At 38.1% G+C, this 27951-nt stretch overlaps 1 protein-coding gene across 1 annotated transcript; it reads left to right on the top strand.

Moving 5' to 3' along the window:
• The first annotated feature begins 1094 nt into the window (after window positions 1–1094).
• Window positions 1095–26876, top strand: UGCG (UDP-glucose ceramide glucosyltransferase). The gene is made up of 9 exons (XM_010212740.2): window positions 1095–1243; window positions 16491–16632; window positions 17639–17741; window positions 18619–18720; window positions 19161–19273; window positions 21700–21878; window positions 22303–22389; window positions 22789–22978; window positions 24385–26876. Exons 1-9 carry the CDS (start codon window positions 1146–1148, stop codon window positions 24553–24555), a joined length of 1185 nt encoding a protein of 394 aa, XP_010211042.1. The 5' UTR covers window positions 1095–1145; the 3' UTR covers window positions 24556–26876.
• Window positions 26877–27951: the final 1075 nt, after the last annotated feature.

Raw genomic sequence — 27951 nt, 5'->3', positions numbered from 1 at the left:
ACGCTGCTTCCAGGCGAGCACAAACTTGTACCTGATGAGGTCAGCATGCGGGCAGCGGAGTGCGGGTCTCTCGGTGTCTTTCCACATGGTACCAGGCAAGATGGACGGTACTAAATTAAAAGGCTGATGCAACACAATGTTTGCCTATTACACCAGCAGCAGATGGGATAAACTGACATTCCTGACTCCAGCTAAAACAACAGAAATGTTCAAAAAATGTAAAAATGTTGACAAATGGCTAGTAAGATGCTTAACGTGAATCCCTCCCAAAAAGGAAACCATTAGGCAGGGGAACTGCCAATACACACACTGACAAAACAAAGGCAAGACTAGATGACCAGTAATGAGGAATTGATTCTTATTAACTGGACACAAGTGCAGACCTGCTGGAGGCTGGTAGCAGCCATAGTTTACTACCATATAGCGTCTATATGATGGTGGTAGCTGCTGGCAGAGACAAGATTCTTATGGTTGTCCATCTGACACGGAAAAAAAAAAATCCCCTGCATTTTCAGATTAGGAAGGAAAAAAAAGAGAAATAAAAGCCACACCCTGCCAGCCAGATGAATCAGCAACAAAGGGCTTATCTTTCTCTGCCCGCTAGAGGACTTTGGCCTCCGCGGCTGCAAAGGAGGCACGCGGCCATGTCCCAGGCCACCCCAGGGCTCTGGGAGCAGAAGCGGGGACACGGCAGCGACCCCCTCGGAACGCTGCCCGCAGCCTGATCCTTCCCTGCCAGCACCCCGGCCTCGCCGGCCGCCGCGGGCGAAGCTGCTGCTGCTGCTCCTGCCGCTGCTGCCGAGGCCGCGGCCGCGATTCAAGCGGCGGAGGGCGGCGAGAGGAGGAGGGGCGGCTCAACGGTTTTAACGGCCGCCCGCGCGGGGCGGTGACGTCACGGCGCCCTGCCCCTCGCGGCGGGCGGGAGCGCGGCCGGGCCGGGCCGGGCCGGGCCGGGACGCGGCGGCGGCGGCGGCGAGGGCGGCGCTTGCGGTGACAGAAAGGCGGCGGGCGGGAGGCCGGGCCGCCCGCTCCCTCAGTGCGGCAGCGGCGCGGAGGCCTCGGCGCCCGCGGAGCAGCAGCAGCAGCAGTCGCCGCCGCCACCCCGATCCCCTCGTCGCTGGAGCGGGCGGCGCCGCGTCCCGGGCATGGCGGTGCTGGCGCTGGCCCTCGAGGGACTCGCCATCTTCGGCCTCGTCCTCTTCGTCGTGCTCTGGCTCATGCACTTCATGTCCATCATCTACACGTAAGCGCCGGCGCTTTCGGAGCCGGGGAAGGCGGGAGCGGGAAGGGGGTCGCTGCTGCCGCCACCTTCCTCTGTGCTGCGACCTGGGCCCTTGGGGGGCTTTGGGGAAGGGGGGCGTAAAATCTCAGACATCAAATACAGGGTTAGTGCTGTGCATCAGTGAGGTTTTGGAGAAACAACCATAGGAGCGAGGAAGGCTAGTGTATATATGTGTGTGCATGTTTTATAAATATATACATATAAACACACACGTCTTCTTGGGCCCTTCTTGAATAACTCTGAGGAGAAGGAATACCTCAGGAGATATTCCAAGGTATCGAGGAGAGCGTTTCTGTGGCCAACAAAAAGCAGATTTGTGCATGAGCTCGCCGGGAGAGCAGGCTGTGTATGTGCTGGAGGAATGCACCTTTTTGTCTAGTAGATCACTTCTGTTGTTGTTGGGGTTGGCTTTCTCTTAAATAAAACTCCAGCCTTGCATCACCACAGCTGTTAGAAAATATGTGAATTTCTGTTCTGTCTGTGCCTGTCCTTTCTCTTTCCTTTCTGCTGCCCATGCATGTGATGAGTGTCTATAATAGATCCCTGTTGAAGTCCAGGGTAATGGTCCAACTCATGAGAACTGGAGTTAGTTGTCTCCCGTCTTTGGTTACAGTAGCCCTCTTTCCATGGATAAATCACTTGCATGAGCTCTGATCACCGTGGTGTTATAGTTACATTTAGACGTCCACATTCACTCGGGCCGCAGTACCTTCTTTTTCGAACGCCGGCCGCGCGGAGCAGGGCTCCGTGGTGGTGGGTTGCAGGAAGGCCCTGTGCGGAGCGGACCATGAGCAGCCCTCTGCTGGTCACAGCTGCCTCTGGATGTCTCCAAAACCAATGGAAATAGCCAGCATTTCCACCTGTCCGACGCCTGCGTGTGGTGCTGCTGCTCCCACGTACTGGGGGAAATGCATCGACCTCCAGGGGCAGGTGATACAGAAAGAGGAGATGAGGGGGCACACAGGGGATGTTAAGAGAGTGGGAGACACTGTATGATATGGAGCTGGAGGAGTGCTGTTGGTAGGAGCTTGTCCGTGGCAGTGAGGCAGGATATGCTCAAGGGGCAGTGGCCTGCTGTAGCCCATGGAGGACCCACGCTGGAACAGAGGCACTCCCTTAAGGGACTGAAGTCCATGGAGGACCCGTGTCAACACAGGGGTGCTCCTAAAGAGACTCCTGAGGACTGGTGCTGGAGAAGAGGCAATACAGGAAAGGCACAACAGTGGAACGGAGGGAGTCAGGAGGCAGGAACAGTTACGTGCTGACTCCAAGCCCCTGTGCTGCCTGTCCCCTCATGGAGGGGATTAGGAGGGTCTGAGTACAACTTGCACAAAAACAGGGAAACTGAGAGGAGGAGGCGGGGAGGAGGAGTGTCGGACTGAGGCCGGGCCTGGGGAAGGGGGAGGAAGGGTCTCCTGAAGCCTTTGCTTAACTGGCTTCTCTGTTTATCAACACCCAAATCAGTAATTAATATTTGCTAATTAATCTACTGCCCGATTAATGGTATTCGCCAGATAGAGGTCATTTTGTCCACCACAGCAGCGGCCGGACCAGGCATGGCCTGTAGTGCCGGAGACACTACAGAGGGCCCTTGGCTCCGTGTTGTGCTGTGCTCCATGCGCTGTGCATAGGCAGAGGGGGAGCCGTTTCCAAGGGGGTGTTCTTGCTGGGCAGCATTTGCAAAAATACAAATCTGGCTTTTTTGAGCCACCTGGTTTTCCCTTCCCTGCTATGAATGGTTTTGGTGTAAGTGCACTAGGTTCAGTGGGTCTCATATGCCTTTAGAAGAAACAGGTAGGCTGAAACAATGAAGTCTAAATAGGCACGCTATTAAGTCAAGTGGCAATTTTTATAAATTTTCTAATGCATGTGACTGGGGAACTGCTCTTGTTTTGGCACTATTGCACTTTCAGTGTAATACTGAGTGAGGGAAGTAAATAGAGTGAACGTGGGTCAAACAGCAGCCTATTGCTAATAATCAGACAACATGCAGTTTGCCTATATTTACGCTGTGTAGTTAGGTTGTGTTATTTGAGCTGTATCAACTGAATCACTGTCCACTGTGCCTGACTCAGAGTTTTGAGTAAGACCTCTCTGTTTGTATGGTCTCTTTTAAGTGGAGCGGAGTCACCTGCTGATCCTATAAGAAGGGGAGTTTAGAGTTGAAAATTACCTAATGTGCTAATTTTGAAACCAGCTAAAGTGGACATTCAGAACTCAAAATGAACATATAGCTCTGATGTGGAAGGCAGCGTGAATGAGGTACTAATCAGGAAAAAGACTTGCAGTACTGGCCAGAGTATTAGTGGAAACAAGGAGTAAATGTTGATATCTTGGTGGTCTATAGAATAGTTATTTCAATCAAGTAATGGTTTCTACTAACTTAGAAAAATATGCAAAGGCTTATTAAATTAGGGGAAAAATAGAAAGAACAGCTACAGCTGTTTTTTCAGGTTTTTGCAGTCTGAGACATACAGCATTTCTGAATCAGTAGCTGATGTCTGATTGGACTTGCTGTTTCAAGGTGAATGATTCTTGTTTAATAATAAGATTTTTTTTGAGTGATACATGTCTTCTTTTGATAAAGTTGGCAAACAAGACATGTAGAAACTAGAAAGTGTGTTATTTAAGCTTAATCTGTCTGATTGCAGTTTTTCTACTGTATTGTCAGACTTAAGACTGAAATAAATTAAAGACCATATTTTAATCCTTTTTTTTTTCTTGCATAACTATTTCGCTGCTTGTTAATGACTCTTTCAATTTGTACCTAATACAAAGATGCATATTATACGTTTATTCTCATATTGAAGAGAGGGAAGGAATGGCTTTTAAGCCAGGGAAGTTGAGTTTCAACTTTGGTAACTTGCCTTCAACTTCAGTAGTGTTTGATAAATCACTGAAGCTATTCATAGCCTGCTGTGTTATTTTCTGGGTTTACAAAAGTGGACAACTGGAGTCCTGTTCCAGTGTTGAGTGTTTGTCATTCTTGTATGTTCGCCGGAATTCTACTTACAGTACTTCAATAATGTAAATTAATTTCTTTTTTAAAGGCCCTTCTAGTAAGTTGTATTGAAGTTGTTCATTTTCTTGGTTCCCCAGTAGGGAAGGATTAGGCCATGTCATTTAATTGATAAGAAAATTGATACGTTAATCTTTTGTTTAAAAAAAGAAGTATTTCTGACTTAAACAGCAGTTAGTGAATGTTCTTCTGAGTTTTTAGTTTCTGGTGTTCCAGCTGAATTTGGATGTAACTTCCAAACTTCCATATTGCTTCTTGCCTACTGAGTGTAGTACAGGACTCTGTCAAGAGCAAAAATGTAACAAAACATCCAAATGTAATTAGAAACATAATGAACTAATGGCTTTATCATAAGTCTGCACACAGGAAGCAACATCAAATTGCAGACACAGACTGCGCTAATAAAGGAACCCCAAGTTTGATCTAGTGCCTGGCTAACTTTTAGAAGCATTCTAAGGCATATCATCTAAACCTAAATAAAATATTTGCTGGAGCCAAACGTGTAATATGTGAAGTCTCTTTAATCTGTTGGTTAACATATGTTACAGTAGAACAGTTGCAAGCTTTTGTTCTTAAGAAAATGGCTATTTTTCTTTGCCATTTTATTTGTTCATCCCTTCTGCGTAGTCCATGTGTCTGTGTTCAGTCTCACCCTTCGTTATTTTTTGACCTCTATAGTTCTCTTCTGTTTTGTCCCTTTGACCTTTTTGCATGTTGGTATGGTTACTTCATCCTTCATGTTTTATTTCTTCACGGATGGCTGTCAGCATCTGTCAACAGTCTTGTTAAGGTACAGATTAAGACAAGTAAAGCCTATGCATGTTGCCATTACTGAGTTGCACTTTACTGTTTAGTTTATGGAGGTGATTCAGAGGTTACTTTGTCACAGGTAGAAACAATAAGAGGATTGACTAGAGTTTTAATCTAAAAGATACTCTTTAAGAGAATTCACCTATTACTATGAAGTATTTTGCAAGTGTTATGAGGTATAAGTGAATTAAAACTTGCATAGATTTTCATGTGAATATCCATTTCTAAAATTAAAGATATCCTTCCCTCTTGGTGAAAGTCAGGTTCAAAAAAAGAACTCAGAAGTGTGATTGTATTGGAGCTTCTCAAGAAAAAGGTTAGAAGACTTGGCACATGCAGAATTCTGGGTCTGGTTTTGGTTTTATTCATAGTTTTAGTTGAACTTAAGTGATTTCAGCTGGTATTTTGCGTGCAGGTTGTCTGCCTCAGGGTGAATAGTTTTTCCTGTTACATAGCTGATGACAAACTTGATGTATAATGTTGGTAACCTTCACAATAGGTTGCCAAGTGTGGTTTTGTATGGGTGAAAAAATCAAGCTCTTAATGAGTATTAGGAATCTTTTCCTGCAGGACTTTTAGGTAAATGAAGCCAAGAAAAAAGAACTTGACTCTTTGACCACAGGCTAGAACATTAGAGAAGGTTAAAAAGCTGCAAAGTTACAAGGCTTGTTTGTTCTGGGCTAGCATCATTAATCCCCTGCTTTTTCTCCTTGAAACACTCTCTCCCTTTATCTTGGCATTGAGGATGGACCCTACTTTTTGTGGCAACCTTGTAAGGTGTTTGTTACAAGTACTGTGTCTGTAGAACTTGCCGGATTGGTTTTACGCAGGAACTGCATGACAGCACTGTGGTAGAGGGGATTCCAAGGGATAGCATAGGGAAGTTACAAAGTTTATTCCCAGTCATTTTGCTTTTCCTGTGTTCTTCTCACAGTTAAACTTAGCAATGGTTGAAACTTCAGTAACTCACAGGCAGGATGAGAGACAGTTTTCCAGGACTGAGTGTGAAATCACAGAATATTTTGTTTAGAATATTTTAGGTGGAAGTGTTGCTTTTTTTTTTTTTTTTTTGCTATGGAAGATGGCCAGTTTTTACCATACACTCAAGGCATGTTTGAACTTGAAGCATTTTGCTCTATGGTCGGTGTATGGATGGGGAAATGATAGTTTGTGGCAAAACAAAGAAGCCACTGAAGGGATTCAAAGAGTTTGAGTAGTGAACTGAAATCACAAGGCAAAAAAAAATCTTTTGAACAGCATTATGAAGGGTTGGCAGTATGACAGAACTTTGTTTCTTCACGCTTGCACACACAATCTCTCTCCCCACCCCCAAATCCCTAGTCTCCCTTTTTATTGTAATCAGACATGAAACAGGCTAAAGAAGAGTAAGTTGTAAGCTGTACAAGTGAAAGCAAAGGCTCTATTTTTAAAGTGAATTTACAAGATCTATAGCAGGGATTTAAGGATGTAGCGGTAGGTGGACTATCATAGAGATAGTGATCAGTGTGCATCTGTGAAGGGGGAAAGCATCCTTTACAAAGCTGGTGGTCTTCTTTGGTGAAATGACTAGCTGAATGGATGAAGGAAGAGCAGTGGATATTGATAAACTCAATTTTTCTAAGACTTCCACACTGGCTCCCATTACATCCTTGCTTAGAAACTGTTGTTCTCTACTATGTAAATAGATTGTGAGGTAGACTGAAAAGTGGCTGAACTGACCGTCTCAAAGGGTCGTGATTAGTGTCACGAAGTCCAGCTGAAGGCTAGTCACTAGTGGTGTCTCCCTGGTGTTGATAGTGGGGCCAATATTGTTTATATTAATTAATGGTCTGGTTACAGGACAGCATGCACTCTCAGCAGATTTGTGGATGATATAGAACTGAGAGGAGTGGTTGATACTGCCCATGAGAGACATGTTAACAGGTTGGAGGAATGGTTGAAGAGCCTCTGTCCTTGGAGACCCTCGAGGACTGGCTGGATACAGCCCTGAGCAACCTGCTGTGGTTGACCCTACTTTGAGCAGGGGTCTTGGCCTATCTGGCCTACAGATCTCTTCTATCTTAGCTATTCTGTAGGTGCTGATATGCTGGCTCTTGCTGGTGTTATTACTTACTGATTGCTTAGTCGCAGTGAGAAGGAAGTAGTGTGAAAGATATAAGTTGTGTATGTTGCTTATTTAATCATGTTGAAATTTACAGAGTGTGCAGTCAGAGTTTATTTTGGACAGTATTTGAGAAGACAAATCTAGGAAAAACAGGAGTGCTTCTGAGTATTTATTCCAAGAGTGTGGTTAAGTGAGTTTGTGAGTGGTTTAGAATTGTGATTTAGTATTAAGGAGAGCCAAGCTGCGTAGAGCCAGAATACAAGAGAGATAACAAGGCAGAAGAGAAACTGTGATGTTAAAAGCAATTGGGGAAAGGCAATATTCTTAACAGCTTATTTCTCTTAAAAAAAGAAGTCTAGAGCATGAGGAAGATGAAATACTAATTAAACTTTGAGGAAGAAGAGTGGTATTGCAGGCCCTTAGCAAGAAAGATTTTATAGAACTCAAGGAACTGAAGTCTCAAACTGTTTAAAGAGTCTTAAAGGAGAGGAATTACAGTCAACTGGATAGCTCCTCATTTATTGAGGGAGGATGGGGAAGTGGCATAGTAGATGTAGTTGAAAAGTGGGTTTTTAAAACAAGCCATGTCTGCTTGGTAAATGGCTTCCATGGACGGGGAAGATGGAAGACAGCAAGATGTAGAGAATGCTAGATGGAAAGAAGATGGGAAGCTGATTTGGAAGTGAAATGGACTGGGTTGATGAAGCAGTAAATGCCTTTGAGGAGGGAAAGCATCCAGGCTTGCATGACAGGTCAAGCTGAAGAGTGGATTGAGTAGTATATTATGGGTTTATCAGCATCATCAGGATATGAATAAGTTAAAAGAAGCTGAGGCTTTACAGTTGTTGTAAAGGCATTTTTTTTGATTAAGCTAAGTGGGTAGAGTTGTTAAAAGGTGAAGTCAGGTAAATTGTATTAAAGTGAACTTAGTAAATTTGTAAGAACCATCGTGTGGCATGCCAATATGCAGGTAGTTTTACTGGTTTGCTAGAGACCCTGAAAGTTTACATTATTTATTTATTTTTAACAGAATTGTGTAGGGCCAGTTACTAACCTTAAAGAAATCACAGGATTTTTTTACCTTTTATTTTATTTGAAATTATGTTCAGTCATTTTATGTACTTAATGTTGCATTTAGACTGAAATCTGTGTAAAAGAATTCATAAAGATACTTTATTGTGAGAAATACTTTAGCTTCAAAAAGCCATTCATCTTGCTTATTGCAAGGTGAATAGTTTTGGATTTTCTTAAATGCATTTCTTATCATCAGGGATGACCTAGGCTAAGAAATATGCCTTCTTTTTTTTTTTTTTTTGGTCTGGAGTAAGTCATGTCTGAGTCAAACTCAGTAAGCTGTAGCATGCATTAAAAAAAATAGTCTTATTTCATTTTGGGCAAGTACGGTTAAAATATGCTTACAAATGCGGAGAAAGAGAAAGCTAAGTTAAAGCATTATACTAAATAATTAAGATTAAGAGTTTCTGAGCAGTGCTATCTGCAACTTATTGCTTTGGAATTGCTGTTTCCCTTGAAGCAATTTTTGATGAATACTTGATAGATGTCTTTGTCAGACCAAACTTCAGTCTACCTCCTTTTCATTATTATTAAAATACTCAGCCCCAAATTTCTTTGTTAGTTAACTTGTGCTGTTAGCAGCTTTGATTTGTATTTTAGTTATGATTCCCCTCTACTTTTCAGAACTACCTTTATGAAAACCTAACTGAATCTCCCCGCCAACCCCAGCTCACTAGGACTCATGTGTTCTGTGGTAGTAGTGCTATAATGGAGAAGAAAACAATGTAAGCAAAGATAAGCAATCATTTTTATATTATTTACAAGTGTCCTGTTCTTAAAGAGTTCTTGAAGGGTTGGTGCAATATGTCTATGTAGTAGTGAGTTCCTAGCTTTGCTTTATTAATTCTGCAGTTTATTTTGAGACGGAAAAAACAATTTTCTGCCAATATGTACACTTTTTTAGACAGCAAGTGATCAAGCTGCAGAAAACAAGGTTTTAGTAAATTCCCTGAGCTGTCCTTGGAGGATATGCCTTACAACACCTTAAAAAAAGGTGTTGTAATAAGGAAAAATAAGATATTTTAACGTCATTTTTAGCCCCAAACAACATTAATTTCTCCTGTAAGCTTTGATAAATTGTGAGATTCTGGTTTAAAAAGATATGAGTGAGCTTCCGGGCTCATCTGCTTCGTAAGAGATTTTGATAACTGTGAAGTGTTCCTAACAAAACAATAGCAGCTGGAGAGTGACAATTCTTCTGTTTTCTCTCACCCATCTCTGTGATTGGGAAGGGGGAATAGAGAAGACAGTTTTCAGACTGGAGGAGATTTCTTCTCCGTTTTTCCAGTTGTAGTGATTTTATAGAAGGAGGCTGGTGCTGTGGAAGGTTAACATACTTCAGTTAACTTACTGAAATACTTACGGAGTGTGTCAAAATTAAGATACTCCACACTTTTTAATACATTTTTAAATTAGATATCATACATATAGAAGTGAAACTTTTGAGCTTTTTAGAACAACATTGCAGGTGAAGCTTTTTTTTTCTGTATTTTATCTGTTGGAGACATAAAGTATCAGAAAAGACTTTTTTTATTCCACATGATGCCAGTGTACAAAGAACTCTTATTTTGTCTTGCCTTTCTGTTTCCAAGCTTTTTTTTATAATCATTCTGTTCCCTTACAGAAAATATATCCCTTACAGAAAATATATGTCATTTTTCCTTAAGACAGACGCTATAGAGTGAGAGCATATGCACTGACAATTCTATATGAAAGGCAAGGTTTGTAGCTCACTCTATCACCCTACCAGGTGCTAAAACAAAAAATAACTGTGTAAGTTTGTGTTTGAGTACGACTTGTGTTTCTTTGAAATACTTTCTTTTCAATCCATTAATGTCTTTGTTGAATGGGCTGTCAACCACTGAAACTTAAGAAAACAAATTGGTGAGTTTTTTTTTATTTTTCTTCCAGATCAGTTGATCTCTTCTGCAGATCTGACTCTCAATTCTAAGCCAATACTTTATTACTGACTGTTAACTGGGAAGCTTTTAGGGAGGAGAAGCTGGGAAGTATTTTTGGATGACAGGGATTTTGGCACAAAGGGAGCAGGATGGAGCAACTTGGAACTGTGGGAAGAGCCGTAGGTAACACTTGTTCACATAAATATTGCATTATGTTGTCAATTAAATTTGTGCCCTAAGTGAATAGGGATGAACTTTTTCCTACAGATTTGAAAAACTAATAAATTTAAAAATATTCAACTGGCTTACACTACAAATTTTCTAAATCTTTATTTTTAAAAGATCTTATACTTTGTGGGGGTTGATTCCATGCTAAAAGCTCACTGCTGTGGTGGGTTTATCCAGGTGCGAGTTACTCCTGTCCCCTAGAAATGCTTTCATAGATAGACCAAACAATGTTGATGTGGCTCTCTGAAGTTATCTAACTGAATTGCTGAAAGGAGGAAAAGCATACCAAAAAGCATATCTATTTAGATGCTTCATTTGCTATTAACTTGATACTGACATGGATAATCTAATTCCCCCAGCGCCACTCCTACACCTTGCTGAACATTTCTGCCTTTCATGAGCATGGTGATTCATACCAGCAAGATCTTTTGCAAGAGTAGTTTTCCCCTGGATCAGCAGGCTGATTGAATTCATCAACAATTAAGTCTCCTTAACTGTTAAAACATCCACTAGGTTGAGTGTGTGTAAAAACAGAAATGGGAAAAAAAAAAACCCTGTTTGTTGTTTTCATGGGAGCATGCAGATGGATTGTAAGGAAAAACTGTGCCTTAATTTTATTGTTTAATCTGATGTAGTGATGGCTGTGATGTAGACAACTTTTCCTTGTTTGCCTGTGTTAAACCCATTTCAGCCTGCTGAAACACAAAGGAATCTAACCTTTGGTCAGTACAAAGGGCCTCATTACTGTAGGTTTAAATAGGCCCGCATACAATAGGCAGTGTTTGTTTCTCCTATAGATATTAGATGTGGAGATAGTGGAGGAAAAAGGGAGTTTCCAGATTAAGAGAGGGAGTGTTTGAACCAAGCTGGAGTCAGTTATGACCTTTTCTCCTTTCCCCAAACAATTTCTTTTGTACTTACATATTTTTTTCAAACATCAAACGTAGTTAAAAATCCTTTGAAATAATCTTATGTCAAATTATGGATTGCATACATCGAACTCGACTTTATTGCAATAAAGTGATCAGGTGTTTGGATGATAACTCTTAAAAGAATTTCAACCATATTATGAACATTTTAAAAATCAGTAATGTCTAATCAGGCTAGATTGGAAGAAAATTCTCCTCTAGTATTGTATGTTTTATTACTAGCCATGGATTAAGATAGAAATTGTTTTAGAATGTTTAGCTGCTGAGATTTGGAGCTTACTTTTGCAGTTACCTGTTTAGGTTCTTTGTTATTCCAGTCCTTCCTAAATATTTAATTCTGCATTTTTCTTAACGTGGGAAGACCTTGACTAGTAACATTTATTTCCTTTCCTCTCTTCCTCCTCTATTACGTCCAGTCACAGTTTCAGTACATTGAATTCCATTGTTCCTTTCCCTTTCTGTATGTCTATAGGACCCATTTAGTACAGGAAAGCATTTGCCTTGGAAGTGGATGAAATGTATTTGATTTGTCTTTTTTATAAGTACACGATGAAGTGTACTAACGGCAGCATATATTTCAGCACAAACTTCTAATCTGAGATAAATTAAAATAAGGCAGGCCAACAGTAGGAGTATTAAGTTATGTTTTTGTTGTTGTTTGGTTGGTTTTTCTCTGTTGGATTTTTTTTTTTTTTTGGTCACACTAAAACAAAAACTGCGATCGTTTCACTTCTGGCAGGCAGCCATGACAACACTGTACTATGAAGTGGGCACTGAGATCTTACTGCTTCTTTCTTCCATACTTGTTTACTTAGCTTTGTATTAAGGCCAAGTGACACTTAATGTTTTTATTTATAATTACTGTCCTTCTAAAAGCGACATAGTGTTGCCGCACAGACAGAGTCCTCTTCCGCTTGTTCCCAGTTGCCCGTTTCCGCTCCTCCATGCTGTTGGACCACATCATTTTGTGACTGCCAGATCAGTGGGTGGACTGACTTACTGCATGTCTTTATGGTCACTGAATCTAGGGCAGGCAAGAGACTGCCAAGCTGCCAAGTCATGCCCCCTCAGCCTTCCAAACTCTACATTTACCAAGACAAACTGACAGGACACTGGCATTGCCAATAGAATAATAGTTTTATGTCCATTCATGTCTCATCTGGGTAGCTGTGTGGTCAGACAGGTGTCTGCACCATTGTAAGATAAAGAACAGCAGTATCCCAGAAGATGAATGAGAAAAGACGGATTGCTTCTCTGCAGTGACCTACGGTTAAATTGATTCAGCAGTATAAGACTGCATAATGGGGATGGAAAAAGAGTAGAGAAACAAAAACTAAAAGCCTTGATCTCTTTGCAAAGAATTCTGGCTAGTTGGTGAGAGGAATGTTGCTGCAGGTGGCTTCAGTTTTTGTTTGGTAACTTGTTTTCATTCCATAAAAAGGAAAAACAAAATAGTGTCATAGACCTCTTAATGCACTTCTAGAGTTTTTATTTGCAAGATGGGTTGAGCAGTGTGAGAAATAATGAAACGTGAACAACACACTAGTAAGTAGTTCTTGCATACTTGCAGAGTCTTCTATTTCTTCCTTCTGACGCCGTGCTCAAGACTATTCATGCAGGCCCCTTCCCTTCTCTCTTTGTGTCTGGCAAACTGACTGCTGCCTCGAATCACTGCTGACTGTGAAATTTGAGTTAGTAAGAATTCATCAGGTAGTACACAGATGGTGATTTTTCAGTAGCCCGGATTTTGCTTTTCAAACTTCTATTTATTTTTTTCCATCTGCCAAAGGAAGAAATCTGTATTACAGTTTGTTCTATGGGTTAATTAGTATTTTATGGGATTAAGTTTAAGCAACCTTTGCAAATGCTTCTTACCTAATGTAGGATATTTGAACTATCCTGACACTATCATGACGTTTTGGAGCTTCTCTCTTTTCCCACCCTCTTATACTAGCAGCAGGCTCTTTGAAGAAATTTCACAGCTTCACTACTGTTACTTAAAGCTTTTAACCATTTAATGTGTATGTAAGTGTGAAAGTACGGATAGATACCCTAACTACTTATCTTATATTTTGCCTGTAGAACGTGAGTGTCCTTAGTGCTTTACCAGCATCTGTTTTTTGTTATTCCTCATAGTACTCTTTGTATATATTCCTATAGTACTACTTCATAGTAGTACTCTTCAGCTCTCAATATTGGGTGGGAGTAGAAAAATTCCATTAAGAAAATGCATCTGAATAGCTGTACTGCTTTTGGGCAGATTTCAATGCAAAATAATTGCGTAGTGTTTGTAAGGTAGCAGTCTCTTCACAAAGTTCGTATTTTTATCATTTCAAACTGGTTTGGAGCTTTTTATACTGCTAAATTGTTTGAGACTTCAACTTTGGGACATGAACTTACAGTGGTATTCAGTACTTCCTCTTGCCTTACTAGCAAGTAAATATTTGTTAAAGGAAAGCAAATTGCATTCTAGTTTTAATAGTATTTCAAAACCAAGAGACTCTAAAATTTAAGTGTTCTTTAACATATAGAACATAGTTTATACTATGCCTACAGTAGCAATGCTAATGTTGTCTGAATTCATATTGATATTTTGATATTTTAAGGCCCGTTTTAATTATTACTCTTTAATTGACTATTGTCAATTGACTTGTTCCTCATAATGATTAATCTTTTTTTTCTTTTTTAGTGTTATTGGGTTGTCAAGTGCAAGTCTTTTGTTCTCATATTACGCCACTTTGCAAATAGGCAATCTAAGCCTAAAATATTTAATTTACTGTTAGTTTTTTTCTCTTTTGCTCTATTGATTCTGATAGGGTATTGCAACAACTGGCATGGAAGTTCTTACTCTTAACAATACCGTGGTGCCTTTGGGATGGCATTTTGCCACTTTTGTGTAGTGTTGTGATTAGAACGTGAGTTGAGATCTTGTTTTTAAGACATGTTGTTAGAATTGGTCCTATACTATTGGTATGCTGAATTATATTGTCAAAATTCTATATATGGTGCGTAATAGCTGAGTAGGCCCTAATAATGCCCGATGTGCCTCTTTTGAAGGATTTTTAAGGTTTCTCTAACTTTTTGCCATGTGTAGGCTTTTCCTTACATAATTCAATTGGTTGCATAATTCTATATGTGAGCATAGTTTGTAATGTGATATTCTGCAGCTCCACAATTGGCTGCTTACACTTTATCACAGTCTTCTCTCAAATCTTTCTGTATGCTTTTTTCTCTCCTTGCCTTTCTCCATAAATATATTCACTCTGCCATTTACGTTTCTTATTTCCTGTTTTTAAAATCTTTCACCTTTATGCATCAAACTGTGCTGCAGGCGCTAGCTTATTCTATTATAATTTGAGAGCTCTTTTTTTTTCTTAAGCATCTTTGGCTCCTCCTGTTTTCCTGAAGTGTTGTTTTGAAGGGCCTCCTTTTTGCTGGCCCTAAAGCCTGTGCTTGCTATTATAATTCTATGAAAATTGTTAAAGAAATCTTCCTGTCCATGGTGGCTCTCTGAACGGTTACTTTTCTTATTTTGGTATGACTTCTCCTTGGCTGTTCTTTGCTTAGCAGTGCTATTTTAGATTGCCTCTGCAATGCCCAGAGTTGGGATCAATGACAATACGAGGACATAATCCTCTAACTTCACCCTTTTATCTTTAATCTGTTCTCTGCAACAACATTTTGCCCCTGATGTCCAGCTGCAAACTTGCTTTAAAGCAGATGCAGGAGAAAACACAGATGAGGGTGACGTCAGTGTACGTTTCAGGCAAACGGATTCTAGGGAGTTCTAGCATCTCTGACTGCATCTCTTCAGTAGCCCAGTAGCTATGCTTAATTGAGTGCTTTCTTCAGGAGAGTGCTTCCTGGGAGTCAGGACTTTTATTTATTTTTTTGTTTGTTAATATCATTTAATTAGGATGAAGCACATTTTGTGGACAACTGCTATTGCCTTTTTTTTTTTTTTAAGTGTCTTGTGAGTTTTTAAGTACAAAAAATCTTATTTAAGAATGGATACTATACAGGTACATACAGGTACATACTGCTATAAAAATATTATTTTGGTATGAATATATTGCGTTTTTTTTTTTTTAGAAAAGTATATTATCCAGCAAAAGTACAGCGAACTCTCTTAATTATTTACAAATGTTAAGCTATAGGAAATACTTTTCTCAGCTCACATAAATTTAATTTATTAAAAATTGATTTTATACTGCCAAACAGATTTTAAGAATTTAATTTTGTTTTTAAATCAGTGAAAAAGGATATGGACTGGTTATTCAGCCGTGACAAGTCTTGTATTTACTTTAATATTTCACCACTGAATAGAGAGTGGCCGTTTGGAATTGTGCTCTCTGCTTGTCCGTCCTGCTGATCCAGCAGGCTGTCTAAATTGGCTTGTTGATCTTCATCCTTAGTGTTGTTAACTGTTGATCTTTTTGTTCTTTCCCCTCTGACTATCTGGATCACTCTTTAATGCAGTCATTGCAACTGACCTTTCTCCATCTCCATTTGCTCCTTCTGATTATCCTGTCGTAATATTAGTTATGATTTTCAGCGCTCTGTGGAGAAAGGAGGTAAAAACTCATCTCTTGTTGGTAGTTTGAAAAAAAGTAAAAACTTCATCTTAGTTAAAACATGAATTTGTAAATTACTCTGAGTAATACCTAGTAATTTAGACTATGATCACTATTTAATTTAATTTTTCCACAATGATGTCTTACCAATGATGATTCTGTTGCAGAAATCTTCAACTGTTCAGTACAATTTAGTATTTCTCATAACACTGGCCTCTTGCGTGTGACAAAATCATGGAAACAGGAGAAATGAAATAACAAATAGCCTGCAAACACAGGCTAGCGTCCTGCAGTTTTGAGCTTTGAAGTGACTTGTGCTTTTTACTGGCTAATTATTTGATCTTGAATGAAGGATGAATTGAAGTGACCTAGCGATACCCAGTGCTAGGGTGTTTTAGGCATACAACCGACATATATAAAAAAAAAGCTGTTTTTCTATAAAATTAAAACTTCTGCAGTGGTTTTTAAACTTTCAAATTCTGTTATTTTTTACTGGCTTTCAGTAGCATGTTCAAAACTAGCATGCTTTCTTTCTCTTATTGCATGGTATATGCTGTTTCTAATTGCAGACGACTTCATCTCAACAAGAAAGCAACAGACAAACAGCCATACAGCAAACTTCCTGGTGTTTCACTTCTAAAGCCGCTGAAAGGAGTGGATCCTAATCTGATAAACAATTTAGAAACTTTCTTTGAACTGGATTATCCCAAAGTGAGTATCTACAACTTCCCAGCTGCCTTGTGTGTACCTCCCACTCTCTAGTTATGTTGGTGACCTGGGCTAGAACGACTGGACTAATTTTAATCAAGTACAGAGTGTTTTTTTTTTTCCCTCTTTTGTAGTCAATACATAGTTACATTTTCCAAATTTTTTTTTTTTTTTTTTTTTTTTTTCCCAGAAGCTGAGTGCAAAGGGATACAACCAAGAGTTGTGGTCAAAACATACTTTATGCTTAACTAAGATTTTATAACTTCAGTATTGTCTCTAATTAATCCTATTATGAAATACTTTTATTTTGGAGGCCCATTTAATCATGAGGCAAAGCACCCTTATTCAATTTTATACTTCTTTGTGACAGATTGTCTAAAAAAGAACTTTTACCGAGGGCCTGATAATCATGGTTCTTGCTGGCTGCTTTTCCAGTAAAGAACTTGCTGATGTTTTGCTGTCCTTTATCAGTTGTTGGTATGTGGTATAGTCCTGAAGCCACTTGTCAGTGTTGAAAAATAAATAGTTGATAAAAGCTTATACTTGCTCTTGAACAGTGTTTGACTTTGTAATGTAAGTGATAAGTGTTTCGGATCCTGCCTGTGTTTCAAGTAGCCTATAACTTAAGGGAGAAATCTGAAAAATGCTTGCTGTATCACTCACCACTTAGTCCTTTTTTAAATCCACATTACTACTCCTAACTTTTCCTTCAAAAGGCCTTAGTTTTAAAATTAGACACAGAAATTTCTCCTCCACATTCATCTCAAAACTGCTTCGGGCACTGCTACTTCTGTCGTGAAAGGTCAAAGGCATATGTAAGCTGTACAGTCAAGTTTGTTGTGTATTGTAGCCGAGTGCTTTGAATTCATTCCTCAGGTGGTATGGGCCAAAAAAAAAAGGGGCAGGGGGAGAGAAAGAAAATCCTTAAAACTGGTTAGCTTATTATTATTGTTGTTCTTGTTGGGGACATTTTTAAAAGCTTCAGGCACCCTTTTTCTTTCTTTATTAGTATGAAGTACTACTCTGTGTACAAGATCATGATGATCCAGCTATTGATGTATGCAAAAAGCTTCTTGGCAAATATCCAAATGTGGATGCTAGACTGTTCATTGGTAAGTTGTGTAACTCTGTGGTGGGATTTTTACAAGGTATTATTAAAGAATCCTTCAGTTATATGTGCAATATTTTAAAATAAACATCTGTCTCGTTCTTCGGATGCTCACTTGTAGCTTAATTATCTGTTAGAGAGTTGGGTAAAGGAAGTGAGTTTGCTTTTTTGGAATCTGTGACATCATTAAAAAATAGGAAGAATAATAACTTGTACACAAAAAAGTGACGTTTTCCTTTTAAATCTGCTACACAGCAATTTGAGTTCTATCTTTGCAGTGAACTAAGTATGCAGGAAGTGACTTGAAGTTAAGTCACTTAGAAGTGACTTAAATCTATTTGAGCTTGATCTGCTGCAACAATTCTTCATTCCTCGATTTAGAGCCTGTAGGACTATTTCTTCACATTCCTTTTTACCTTGCGAGGGGATGGGAACACGCTCCTCTCCCCTGCCCTGAAATAAATTGATGTCTAGAATGTCTAGAACGGCCGAGTGTGTTGTCCGTCTTATCTTGCTCCTTTTGTTTTGGTTCCAAAATTACTCTGATGTAAAACAGTCATATGCGTTATCAGTAGTCCTAACATAAAGATGCACAGAACACTTGCTGTGCAGAGTGTGGTAGCTTCATAGCCCCACTCCTCTTTTAATTATGTTAACTTTGATACTCCACCATTTTGAGGAAGCACTTTTTTTTTTCAAGTCTCTTTATCATCTTAATAAGGCGTGAAATATACAAGTGAATGAATACTTGGTATTTGAGTCCTATTCTTAATAGTAGGTGGACTTAACTGTAGCTCATTTAATATAACTAAATAGCTGGAATAAGGAGTCTGGATTCTAAAAAAGACATTCACTGCATCTGTGATATTTCTAATTTTTAGGAGGTAAGAAGGTTGGCATCAATCCCAAGATTAACAACCTGATGCCTGGATATGAAGTTGCTAAATATGATCTCATATGGATTTGTGATAGTGGAATCAGAGGTGAGTTTGTGCAGTAATGTGCTGATTGTTACATTTCCTTCTAAAGTAAGAATTCACTCCCTTCTTACTGCCTGTGGACAATTCATTTTGTTGATTGTTTTGACTGGGAACTGAAATAAAAATGAGGACCAAAAATCTTTTTAAAATATTCTTGTGAAATAATATGTACAATGAAAACAGTGGGAACATCTCTTTTTAACCAAGTTTAACACCTTTAACTAGAGGCTAAAATTTTTTATTTCATGATTTGCCTGTTATTCATCATGATTATTTTACTTAAACTTTGCCTCAACATATTGTACAACAAGGTATCACCCTGATAGTAGGAATAGAATATGAATTTTGGTACCATTGTACAGAGTGCAGAATGATCTGTCATTTATGAGCTGTCTCTTTCTCTTTTTTTAATTGTTATTATTATTTTTTTGTTTTTCACATAGTAACACCAGACACACTGACAGATATGGCCAACCAGATGACTGAAAAAGTAGGTTTGGTCCATGGGCTACCATACGTTGCAGACAGGCAGGGTTTTGCTGCTACTCTTGAACAGGTAAGTGTTATGTTGTCTGGACTTCCTTTGCAATATGTTTCTGACCAAAAATGGTCTGGTGCCTTTTCCATCCCTTATGTGGAAAAAAATGTTTCAGTTTCAAATGTGTTACCTGAAAGTAGATGCCTAGGATAATTTTAAATAATCTAAAGTACTCGGGTTTCTAAATTTTACCAAAGCATTCTAAATGTGGATTCAGTATGTATGATTATAATAGAAACAACAAAAAAGGCAGCATAAATGATTGATTTATCTTAAAGTTTATTACAAACTAAAGAACTGTTCTATCATTTGAAGTCAAAACAGACTTTTGTGTAGGGACACAAAAACATTCCAAAGTCTAGCTTGCAGATTATCATGATTCTGTCTATACATCCTGCTCTTCTCAGAGGCACTGCTTATGTGCTGTTTTCCTCATAACACCCTCTGAGCTTTGGGCCATTTTCATCTGAGATGTAGATGTGGATGTTTACTAATACATCATAGATTTCTTGCGTCAACTTTTCCATCTTATATTTTCCTCTGCGCCCTTAAACCCTTAATGGCAAAAAAGGTTTCACAGATGTAATCTTTGTTGCGAGATGAACCATCTCCTTTTTTTTTTTTTTTTTTTTTTGTGAAACTACCTTTTCTGTAGTGCTCTTTTGTGTTTCTTAACACTTGTCTTGAAAGAGAAGGTGAACAGATGATTTGTATGATATATCTTGCCAGTCTTCATCTGTCCTCTTCTTCCTCCCTCTTCACTGCCTTTGAGTTCTGTGTTTTGCGGTAGGAAGGAGCAGAGTTTTCTTGTTTGTTTTTCATGTCTCAAGGAATGTAATTTCATCGCAGTATCTTTTATTCTAAACCAGTATGAGCAAGGCATTTTTGCCCTAAGGCTGGCTAATGTGTGTCAAAAGCAGAAATACGAGAGGTAGAAGTGCAGTGAAATTCAGTATTCTTTCATTACATGGAGAAAGGGCTTCTTGTGTGATCTTTGTGAAGCAGAAAGTCTGAATTAATTTCTCATGAAAAAAACAGGCAAGGAACTATGCAACAAAGTAATTAATGCTATTACTTGTTAAATAGAATTACTGCCCCTGCTTCTGTATTTCTGCGACTGCTTTTACTTCAAGATCCAGTTCAAGCCAGTCCAATTGAAGATTAGCATGCCTTTTCTTCAGTGATTAAGTAGTTCAGTAAAAGCAGTGTAAAGACCACCTGTAGGAATAGTGGTAGTGAAAGGCTCTAGCCCTCAAGCCCAACTGTCCCTTTGTAGGATATGCCTTATATTAACTTGTTAAATATTGTAAAAAGAACTGCAGCATTGCCCAGCATTTATCTTTGGTTGCACAGAACAGTCATTACTGAACTACCGTGTAAGGGGAAAGAGAGCATCTCTGTTTTAGCTATCATGAAAAAACATTAAATCCTTGTGACTGACTTACTTAAGATTAAAGGTTTTTAGTAATAATAGACAGCAATTTAACTATCATTTAATTTGCATATTCAACATGCAGTCAGTTTATGAATTTGTAAAATCACAGAATCTCAATCAGACTTCTTAACACATGTCTAACAAACATAAAAAAATGTAGATGATACTTCACAGGATTAGAAAATACATTCTTATAGGACAGCTACTGTGTATAACCAATAATGTCCTCTCTTCTGACTATTTGTTTCTCTTAATTGGCACAAGTATAGCCTTTGGAAGGTTTAGGCTGAATAATTGTCTATTCAGAAACTTGTGAATTCTTGTACATGTTCACTTGTTGCAAAATTGTGTGACTGTGTGTGTATTTGTCTTATAAATGTGGATAGCAGTAGCTCCAAGAAAGGCACGCCCTACAGAACTGGCCATTTTGAGTATGATGATGTATTTGTGATAAACTAATAGGTTTTTTTGAGTTTTGTTTAAATACAATATATCTTTCACAAAGAGAACAAAAATTGCAATTGTGATTTGTTCTAGCACTTCATTGTGTTCTGTGATCATTTAATTGTTTCATGAAAAATGTCTGAATGGAGGAACCCTTTAAATTTTTTTTGCATCTTCTGAATGTTAGGAAGCCATAGCAATGGAGATCATCATTAATGGTAAAGTGAACAAAATGTTCCGTGCAGTAGCTAAATTGCTCACTTTCTCCCATGTTGGCACCGGGGAAACCTTTAAAAGAGTTCAAGCTGCCTTCCAAAATGAAAACTTGCTTATAAGAATTGCTGAACTGTGGGGGAAAGATTCAAAATTAACAGGACAGCCACTACAAAGCAGTTTGGTTTTGAAAGTCTTTCCAAGTATGCCATCAAATTTGGCCACATCTAGGGTATTTTTTCTTTTGCCAAACCTTTTTGGAGAAATATTTATAAAAAGCTGCAACTGGAATAGTGCTTGCAAAAAATATCTGTAGATTTTCAAAAGCCCTATTTATTGTCTTCTTTTGCAGGTTTATTTTGGAACTTCACATCCAAGGTCATATATTTCAGCCAATTTAACTGGCTTCAAATGTGTAACAGGAATGTCGTGTTTGATGAGAAAAGATGTCTTGGACCAAGCTGGAGGACTGATAGCATTTGCACAGTATATTGCTGAAGATTATTTCATGGCCAAAGCTATAGCTGATCGGTAAGACATCTCTGCAGCGAGCTTACTTCTTTAAGTACACTTTGAATTAATTTATTTGTTTTCTATATAATACATACTAGAAATAAACAGTTATATTTCACTGTTCAACAAAGTACTTCTGTTATGTTCTGTCCTACTAATATGGCTTAATTATTTCTCAAGGATTATATCATTTGCAATTTCTTTATAAAAGAAGTTTATGAGAACTGAGCAAATACAGTGGTATTTGGCTATTTGCTATTTTCCACTAAGACTTGATAAAACATTTCAAATTTGTTTTTTAAATCCATTGTAAGAGCATGGCACATGGGGTTTAAAAGTTTCCTCGGTATAATAATATCATGATATTATGATAATATCATAATTTACAGTACCTGAGCACCTCTTATTTGGAAGATACTTACTTTGTGTATTCATTTTTCAGGGGCTGGAAATTTGCAATGGCCACACAGGTTGCAATGCAGAACTCTGGTTCATATTCTATTTCTCAGTTTCAATCTAGAATGATCAGGTAATTTTTAATCTTGACTTTCTCCCATGTCCTCAATAGTTATGAGAAAGAGAACTTTTCCAAAGCTAACTTTTATGTAATTCCTGGAAGGCTAAAGTCGCAATGAACGTTTGGATGTACCTTTCTTCTTCTTTGGAAAATAAAGCAGTGGATTTTAAGACTGATGTATGCGCAGTTAGTGTACTATTAGCATTAAAAAGTATTAGTTTTTCAATTTCTTTTATGTGCAATATGTTTGAAAGCATTTTTACAACATTTTGCTTAGATAAAATTAAATGAGAAACTATATTAACATGTTCTCAAGCAGAGTTTGGTGGCTTATCACTTGATGAGGTCTGGGAACAGGATATAGAGAAGAATATAGTCAAAATTGATGTTTTTTCTTTTTTTTTTCCTTAGGTGGGCCAAGCTGCGAATTAATATGTTGCCTGCCACAATAATTTGTGAGCCAATCTCAGAGTGCTTTGTTGCCAGTTTAGTTATTGGATGGGCAGCTCATCATGTGTTCAGATGGGATATAATGGTATTTTTCATGTGTCACTGTTTGGCATGGTTTATATTTGACTACATTCAACTAAGAGGTGTTCAGGTATGTTGCAGCACTTTCCTTTGAAGTTCCATACGTTTCATTAGAGCTTCAGCACTAGCTATTTCAGCAAAAAGTATTGCTACTTACAGTAATGAGATGCTACTTTTGGCAATATCTAAAAAATAGGAGATCAAATTGTGTCACTTCAGTTCTTCTGACTTAAGTTAAAAAGAATAACACAAAAGGGAGACAGTGCTCAGTTGTGGTTCTATTCTGTATATGCACCTGGTTCTACATAAAGTTTGGCTATATGTTTTTCTCTCTTCTTTCTAGGACAGGAAAAAAAAACCTTTTCAAAATACAAGAATTGAGGGGATTTAGTCTTTAGATGTTATTTTTCTTGGTGTGTTTTTTTTTCCTTTTTTGATGGGGTCAAGGGAAAGCTTGTTCATTTTTATCAATTGATGTTTTGTGTCTTATGAGATCTGAGGTTTATATAAAATTACATACATTTTTTTCACCGTTTTCATATTAAAAAATGAAATTGCTGAAGAGTTTAATCTATTCTTAAAACTAGAATTTTCCTATAACTAGAAGGAATGAGGCCTTAACAAAACTTAGTATGGAAAAATATCACATAAATCAGAACAACATTTGTTCCTCTAAAGTTGTAGGAGTTCTTTAGACTTTTCTTTCTTTTCTGACAACATTTCATCAAAACTTGATCTACAGTTATCTGTGAAATCAGATTTATCCCATAGTTCTTGTCACACTGAAAAATAATCTTCGATACTTAGTGGAGGAAAAAAAAAAAGAAAAACGAGTTATGGACCTAAATCTACAGGACCCTTGAAGAGTGGTCTGCACAGTCATGTTTCATCATGTGCAGCAGGAGTACTCTGATACTAGAGTAAGCTTTGTGCTTGCTTTTCTGAATCCTCTTCAGTTCCAGCTCCGCGTGTGGCATAAAGTTCTCTATGAAGCAAAAAATGTAGAAAGGCTATAAGCTGGTTTTTTTTTTTTTTTTTTCCCTATGCAACAGGCCATAGTCTTGTTTACTTAGATTTTATTCCTCCAGGAATGTTCGATAGTCCAGTCTCCTGTCTAGATGCTGATACTCCAAGGTCTGTGACGAAAGTCTAGTCTGCCTGAAGGCAGAGTTTTGGATGTTTTATTTGTTTTCCAAGCTTTCAAAAACAAAGTAAAACAAAAAAAAAAGGGGGGTGAAATCTTATCATTACATTTCTTCTAGATAGCCTCAATGCACCAATGAGGTTTCAAACCTTCCAGGTCAGTCTGGTATACTGTTTTTCTTCTAATATGTGAGATCTTGGCTTAAACAGAAAAATATAAAAAAGACAATGCAAAAGCTGTATGATAAACTCTAGGAAAGACTTGTGCATACTATAAATCTTTAAATTAAAATGAATAACCAGTGTTTAAAGGTTTGTCTTTTATATTCCCAGGGTGGTGCTTTATGTTTTTCAAAACTTGATTATGCAGTAGCTTGGTTCATCCGAGAATCCATGACGATCTATATCTTCTTATCTGCTTTGTGGGACCCCACTATTAGCTGGAGGACCGGCCGCTACAGGTTACGTTGTGGAGGCACTGCAGAAGAAATCCTCGATGTATAGCCACAGCTTTGTAACTGTGAATGCCGAAAAGAGAAGGGGGATGGGAAGGAAAAGTATTATAAATTGTTTATAGAAATGCTTTTAAGAAGATCTACCTTCAGTAGTTTTATTACCTGTATGTTTTGGTATCTGTTCTTTAATTTATTTTTGCATGGCACTTGCATCTGTGAAAAATACATCTGTAGTCTTGGCCAAATGGTACCTTGCTCCTATGTACAAAAGGAAATTGAGAGAACTGGTCCTAGCATCCATTTTCTCTATGGATGCTCTGCAGCAAACTAATAACAGTATCTTTCTGGATAGGGACAGCTTCTTGCTTCGTGGTGTGCTAGTCTAGGAGATCCAGGGGTCAAATACCTATTGCCTGTCTGGATTGCACAAGGCAGCACCTTGTAAAACCACAGATTAAAACAAACAAACAAAGAAACAGATTTCTGTTAATGTCCCACAAGATTGAGCTCCTGGCAGGACTTTGAGAAAGAAGCTTTTGAATGCTTTATGCCTACCTCTTGCATTTGCTGCAGAATAAAATGAATGGAAAGGTAAATAGACTTTGCAAAAACGAAAGCTAAACTAAAGCTGGAGTTGTGTTTATATGTATATATGAAATATTTTTGTGGCATTGCAATGAACCAAAAGTGGACTGAGTTTGATAGGAAGAATTGGAAGGGATTATTGGTTAGGCATGTGTTGCTGAAGGCAACTTTTGGCCAACTCCAAACTGGTTCTGTCTGAACCTTGTTAAGCACTGTGCTGTAATTAGATTAGCTGGTCCCCTTCATTATTCCCATCCTTTTTTTTAAGGGGTGTTTTTTTTTTTCCTGTGAATGAGTGCTTTGATAGGGGGTGTGTGTGAGTGTTTGTGTGGGGCACAGTAGGGGGTGGGAGGGGAGCAGAAATACATTTCAGAAACATTTCACACATGAGCTATTTTCTTACACAATGTCTTAAGAATGTAATTTCATGATGCAGGTATTTAATAACTTTTTTAAGTAAACGTATATACCTATACTAGTCACTAATAAGTATTCAATTGCAGTAGATATTGTGAATATATTAAAGGGCCAGATGAGTTTGCTGTTACTGATTAAAACTGCAGTCTTAATTTAAATATCAAACTAAGTCTACTCTTGGCTTTTTGCCTTCTACTGTTAGTCTAGCCTTTAAATTGGATCTTTGTATTCCAGTGGTATGACTAAAAGGACTAGATTATAATGCATGCCGTGTTTTTCTTCCCCCTCTGCTCCTTGTAGCTTGCTTTCCAACTTTTTTGTGAGACCTCTTAACTTGTGGTGAACTGGACTTGTTTCGTTTGAACTTTTTGTAATTTAAAAAAACACAGCAAATGAGAGAGGGATGTTGCATAAGCCTTTTGTTTTCATAATAGTATTTATGCTGCTTTCCTTTTCTTCAGAATGAAATAGTATATTGTCACCATGAACATGAGCTGCTAATTGCAAGGCTGACACTGTCAACATGGCAGCTTTAAAAGCTGGACAGCACTTCTATGTCAAAGCATAATGTGTAGCATATTAGCAATAATGATATGTCTTTATAAACATGGACACTTCTACCTTACTGAGCCAATTCCTTAACTGTCATATGCTACACATAAGTGTGTATGTACATGTCGTAAGACTCTGGGCCAAATTACTTCTTCCAGCTTAATATTTGTTTGCCTTATGATATCATTGAACTTTAATGGGGATTTCTATGTGAACAAAGGCTTTTGATGCATGCTGCATTCTTTTCATGTGAAACGGGAAGAAAGTCCTGGGGCAAGTTGCACATTGAAAGCTAGTCTGGTTGTGACCCACTAAAACACTTTCTTTTCAATATTGGTTCTACATAGTTGAGTTTTGCTGACAGTGTTTGTAATTTCATTTGTTTCATGAAGTTTGATGCCATTCATTGCGCTGCTGAAGTGAAGCTTAGCTTGCAACTTAGCTTTATGCTGATTTCTACGCAGGCAGTGAAACAAAACCAAAAAAGGCTGAAAAGACTTCATTTACTGCAAGCATAGGTAAGAATAAGTGTTGTGTTAATGAGTGCTTTTTGCATCGGTAGAGTCATCTTTGACAAAGAAACTGAAGCATCATATAAGCAAATAGCTCGACTTTGGTACTGTTCGGTTGATTATGAAATGGAAATCAAACTGCAAAATGTTGTAGCAGGTGCTGCAACAGAATTCCTAGAGGTTTAAAAATGGCTGATTTTTAAAAGGTTGTACGATCTACAGATATGTCAAATACACCACATTTATTTAAAATCATTGTCTTGTTTTTTTTGTTTTATTTAAAAATAAACTTTGAATACAATCAGTGTTTGGAATATATATTCTTTTTCCTGCCTGTTGTGCAATGACTGTAACAGGAGAGATTTGGGATCTAAGTGTGTATGGCAGTTTTGAAAGAATTAACTTTTAATTCTTAATTGCAATAAATCGATGTGCCTTTTGGGTTCTTCATACCTGGACAATCTGCTTTGGATTTCTTTTTCCCCCTGAAATTACTTATATGTGCTTAAATAAACTAAACTTAAAAACAAACAAACAAAACCTTCAGTATACAAAAACCTCGATGCTTCCCTGTCTATAATAACTAATTGGTCTATATAAATATTGTGGAAGTACTTATCTTCCCCCTAAAACATGTAGTTTTTCCTTTTTTGTCTCGTGTGTGTGTGTCTGTGTAAGCAAGCTGAAATGGTTTATGCTTCTAACCATGTGCTTGGATAGATTATTTTGAAAGTAGTTTTATTCCTTTTTAAAGGCCTCTTTTAAACTTAACCCCTCATTATTTTCCAATTATCTAACTTTAGGGTAGTCGGAGTTCCAGGGATTGCCAAGTTAGTCTTGCTCCACAAGAGCTGTGACTAATTCCAGATGTTGATACTAAAGGAAACTAAGATTTCATGTGGAATTCTAGATAATCTTTATGAAGTGAGTGATTTGATCTTAAGTAGTCTTTAGACTTGTGCAAATAGTAAAAAACACTTGGACTGGAATGGTAAATTACAGAGTGGCCATAGTATCAAACTCAATCCAGCATTCGTTTCTGAGAATGTCTGAGGTAAATAAACTGATTGCCATAGGACAGGAAATGAATCTGGGTGATGATACAAGTTTAAGTAAAGATGCTTTCTCAGCATTTAAACAAAAGTCCATGACAAAACTTCACCGTGACTACATACATACAAGCTTGGCAGATGATGTTGGGGGAAGTTCTCATCTTAAGGGCTGATTTCATGTTGGTTTTGAAGCTTTCTGTCAGTCCTACTCCTGTTTTGGAACTATGCTGTAACTAAGATTGCTAATTTGGGGTATGTTTAAAAAAGAAAGAACAAACAAATCCCACACCCACTGTTGTTTGTTCTGTGGATCTTGAGCATTTTAAA

The sequence above is a fragment of the Tinamus guttatus genome, unplaced genomic scaffold (assembly GCF_059628265.1).
Source record: "Tinamus guttatus ecotype Peru unplaced genomic scaffold, ASM5962826v1 Tinamus_guttatus_pri_ptg000513l, whole genome shotgun sequence".
NCBI lineage: Eukaryota > Metazoa > Chordata > Aves > Tinamiformes > Tinamidae > Tinamus > Tinamus guttatus.
The sequence above is the reverse complement of the archived record's forward strand: the minus strand, read 5'-3'. Positions and strand labels throughout refer to the sequence as shown.